The sequence below is a fragment of the Plasmodium malariae genome (assembly GCF_900090045.1).
Source record: "Plasmodium malariae genome assembly, chromosome: 14".
In the NCBI taxonomy this organism is placed as follows: domain Eukaryota; phylum Apicomplexa; class Aconoidasida; order Haemosporida; family Plasmodiidae; genus Plasmodium; species Plasmodium malariae.
Window position 1 is genome coordinate 2,217,372 of NC_041788.1, and position 5,129 is coordinate 2,222,500.

General features: G+C 27.1%; 1 protein-coding gene across 1 annotated transcript; it reads left to right on the forward strand.

Moving 5' to 3' along the window:
* Nucleotides 1–377: 377 nt before the first annotated feature.
* PmUG01_14058500 (BRO1 domain-containing protein, putative) lies at nucleotides 378–3,842 on the forward strand (the record flags this gene model as incomplete). Its single annotated transcript, XM_029008161.1, has 5 exons — nucleotides 378–2,486; nucleotides 2,761–2,931; nucleotides 3,192–3,299; nucleotides 3,571–3,617; nucleotides 3,791–3,842. The coding sequence occupies 5 exons, from the start codon at nucleotides 378–380 to the stop codon at nucleotides 3,840–3,842; spliced, it is 2,487 nt and encodes an 828-aa protein (XP_028864478.1).
* Between the last annotated feature and the right edge of the window lie 1,287 nt (nucleotides 3,843–5,129).

Below are 5,129 nucleotides of genomic sequence, written 5' to 3' on the forward strand. Positions count from 1 at the left end.
TAATAGGTTATCCAGTAATATACTCGACAGGATATTCCATAGAACCCTTAATAGAACGTTTAATAGAGCATCCAATAGACCATTTGTTGGGTTATTCGATCAGTCTATTTGTGAATTGTCGTTTTGTCCGTTCTCCTCTTCATCATTAGGAGAATAATAATTAGGCTAATGTATGCATGTGTACATATCTGCGTGCACAGGACAGATTGGCTCTTCACGTGAAAGGCTTGTGTATGCACTTGCTTATTGACAGGGACTCAGTCAAATGTACAAAAAGAAACGTACTAATATATACGCAAATATATACACACATATACGCACATATACACACACGTATATACACTTGTATACTCCTGAGTGCCGCAAAAATAATCGCTATGCAGGTAGTTTCAGACTGGGCCAACTTGAAGTACCTTTATGACAAGATAAATATAGGCAAAGTAATATACAGAAATTTGAGGGAGCTAAGCACAAATTATGAATATAACTTCGACGAGGAGATAGGAAATTTTACAAACCTCAGGACGAGAATAATGGTAGAGCAGTATAGAGGAATGAATAGTAATTTATTAAGGTTATACAAAGAATATTTATTTTTTTTTGAAACGTTTAAAAAAAAAAAATTGTTAAAAGAGAAAAAGAAAGTATTATATACAAATGATGTATTTGAAAAGAATAAAAAAGTAGAGTACGCATTTGAGCAAGAAAATGTGTTAATAATATATAACATAGGTTTAATAAGTACGAATATATTGAAAATAAAGAAAGACTCGGAGGATAATATAAAATTGTTAAATAAAATGTCTAACGAAATTGTGGATGTATTTAATTATCTATTTCAAAATATGAATGACGAGAAGTTGGAAGAACTGACGGATATCAATTGTATAAGTAGCTATATTTTTTTATGTATTTCACTAGCATATCATGAAAATATGTTTTATAATACAGCTATATTGAAAAAATACAAAAGAAATTTATTGGCAAAATTATCCTATAACATATATACACATTTTAACAATGCGCTAACTTGTTTAGATGGAAAGATAATGCTGGATGTGTTTAAACAATCGAGTAATTTTTATGTAGCGAAGAATAATTTACAGTATATAAGAAATACTAATGGCAATTTTTACAATTTTGTACAGGTAAATCAAATAATTTTTATAAGTATAAGTAACTACCATATGGCTTTGAAATATGCTCAATTATGTCCCCATAAAGAAGAAGTAAGTGTTCAAAAATATGAAGAGGATAAAATAGCTGAAATTATATGCAGATTGAAATATAGTTTAGATAATATAAATAGAGGAGTTGATCTGTGCAAGAAGTATAATCTTAATGTTAATATAATTTCCTTAAGAGAAAAAATTATTAAAGCGTTAGAATATTTCGAATATGAAAATCAAAATATATATTTTGAAATCATACCATCTTATGAGAGTTTATATCCTATTAAAGGTACGGAAGTTATTAAATTAAAAAATGTAGACATATCAAATTTGTATATAAAAAAAAATATTTCTAACAATTTAAAACTTCTATTTAATGATAAAGCTAAACAGGTGTATAATCAATATAACAGTGAAGCATTAACACTGTACGATTTTTACAATAAGAATTATTTAAGCCTAAATGATCAATATAAATTAATAAATTTATCCTGTAGGAAGAATATACTACAAACACTAAATAATGTTATCATAAACACATATAATAAAATTAAACAGCTATACAATCCAACTTTATTTGATAACAATTTAAATGTCCTTATAAATATTGACAAAAATTTAAAAGATATATTAATACAAACAGAAAATAGTTTAGCAATGGAACATAAAAATCATGTCGAATTTCAAAAAAAATATGTCAATGTAGGTATCAACCAAGAATCTATAAATTCATATAACACTTTTTTATTTCATTTAAATAATTTTAAAAAGGATTCAGAGGAATTAGAAAAAAGTATTCAAGGGTTTACAAAATTTTTGGAAAATAATTATTCGACTCTTCAAGTGTGCGAAATGGATGATATATCAAACTTTTTCCGTTTCATAGTTGATGAACTTAATAATTATACTAATGTAAATATAAACTCATTAGATAGTGAATATTTATTTTATAAAAATTTGCTCTCTGAAGATAGAGAGAAGGAAAAAGAAAGGTATTCTAACTCAGCTAGTAGTAGTGTAGGTGATATTCAAGAAAATCCAACTAATACTAATACTCCTTCTTTGAATTATACTGATTTTTATAATTTTCTAAAAAGTAATAATTTATCCTTTGCAATGCAGAACAATATTAATAATCAGACCTTGTTTCATTACAGCACGTTAAGCAAGTATATTAATGTTCACTCAGAGGAAAAGCTTTTTTTCGTCATCATATCTATTTATTTTTCTTTGAGTATACAGCTAGCCAAATTCGAGGAAGACTTAGCCGAGATAAAAAACAGTCTTCACGACTATTTTCTCAACGCTATAACGGTAATATATAGGGAGCAGGGGCTCAGATGCATATGTTATTGTATGTGTGCGCATCTTACAGTATGAGCAATAACGGCAGCAGAAAATGCTTTCTTGAAATGCCTCTACACTATGTGAAACCATTCTTCCAAGTGTAGAAAATGTGCACTGGCGCAAAAGAAGCCCAACTGTTGGCGTGGGAGATGTATACATATATCGATATACATACATTGATATGCATACACGTATATATATATATATATATATATATATATATATAAACATTTTTTTTTAGGAAGAAAATGATAGTGACAAGCTGAATGAGATACTGGAAAAGCAAAAGGGGTTATTAAATGCAAAAAAAATAAAATTAGAGGAAAACGTTTCAACTTTTGAAAGGGATCTCAATCAATTTTATGACTACTACCACGAGTATAATAAACTTGACAACTTCAAGGCCGTTGAAGTAAGTTGACGAGGCCAAGCTATGCATGCGTCTCCTGGGCGTACATATGTGCATCAGCGTATATGTGCACTTGCGTATGTACGTATGTACGTGGGTATAAATTTACCTGCTTATGTATGTATATATACGTACGTGTGTATGTACCTGACTGTGTATATATGTCTGTATATATATATATACAAACCTGTTAATCGTGCACATATGCACACATTAATTCATCTCACAAGGTGCATATTTTCTCTTCCACCCCTCTTTGACAGGACCTTAACAAGTTCATTAATGAGCTTAAGAAAAATTTTGACAAATTAAATGAGATGCATAAGAAGAATTCATTTACTTTGAAAAATTCGCTTATGCTTAAGGATGACGTAAGAAAACAATTGCTCAGTGGGGGCATATATAGTCATATGTTCGCGCACACACAAACACAAACAAAAAAACATATAAATATATATATATATATATATATATATATATATATATATATATATATATATATGTATATATATTTATATTTACAGCTGTGATGTGCATGAAATGCCATATGTATGCATAGGAGTTGTCGCACATTGTGTACGCCTTTTATTTTTATTTTTATATTATTATTATTATTATTATTTTTTTTTTTTTCTCTTTCAGATAAATAGATACATATATATGAGGGAGCGCGAACGGTCGAATATAAGGTTAAGCGTTTGTTTGTTTATTCTTTTGCATATATTTTTTTATGTTAACGGATTGTTTGTTTCTTTGTTTTTTTTCTGTTGTATTTGTTTTGTTGTATTTGTTTTGTTGTATTTGTTTTGTTGTATTTGTTTTGTTGTATTTATTTTGTTTAATTTTATATCTTATTTTATAGAGTACAACAAATTCCAAATAATTACCAGGGGAACTATCACAACAGGCGTTAAGGTTTTTATTGACATTCAGAGTATTTTTAAGTTTACTAATGAGTATTGTTTTTAATCATTATATGGGTCCCGTACGTGTGAGTGGAATTGTAGCTGTTGCTGTAATTGCATTTGTAGTTGTAGTTGTAGTTGTAGTTGTAGTTGTCATTTATTTTCTTATTTTTTTCTGTTCTTTATATAATTTTTGTACTCACGAATATGATAAATTAAGATGAATTGAAGGTGGACAGCTATATAAGTTAAAATGCTTAAAAGGTTTTTTCCTTTGTAACACCATTAATTTAACTGGCAGTATGTAGGAAATATATATGCACATGCGCATGTATAAATACAAATGTATGCATAATGCATTTGAGTATTATTTACATTTTCGTTTGTCTATTTCGTCCATTTTGATTCTTCATTTTTGCACCTTTGTTTTGTTTTGAAATGATTAAATGAAAAGAATAAAAAAAAATAAAAATAAATAATATAAAAAAAATAAATAAATAAAATAAATAAAAAAAAAAAAAATAAAAAAAAATAAAAAAAAAAAAAAAAAAAAAAAAAAAAAAAAAAAAAAAAAATAAAAAAAAAAAATAAAAAAAAAAAAAAAGTAAGAAAAGAAAATAAAATAAAAATGAAAATACAAAAATATAAAAAAGGAAATTGGAATGTGGTAGTGTAGAAAGCCTACATATATTTCCTCTTTATGTTGTAGCTCAGAATTTAAGAAGCATTACTTCCTGTCATATTTTTAAATATGTACATATACCAACAGAGTATAGTTTGTGCCTTTCGCCGTGTCTATGAATTATTGTATTTATACACTGTTTTTATATTTCTAAATGCAATACTTTCCTATTTTTAATGAAAGGATAAACTTTTTTTTACAGTTATCTTTTTAAAAAAAGGTAACATACATACCTACATACATATTAATATTCAATTTGTTTTTGTTTTATGTTATTAAAACTTTGTTCACTGTTCTTAATATAATATCGAACGATGCGAAAAAAAGGCCATAAAATCGAACGAGAATAGTTGTATACGCGTATGAAAGACGTAGTTTCATTTATAAACATTCGGGTTATAAAATATAAAACAAATCATAAGTTGCATTATTCCAATACACGCTGTATCATGTTATGGATGTAATTTACAGAAAATTAGGGCAAGATACTCCATTGCGTAGGGTATTTGCTGAATTGCTATTTAGTACAGTTCTGTAGAAGGTTGCTCGTAGCATTATATACTTATTATATGCATACATAAATATATGTAAAAACATTTGCATAAATATACATA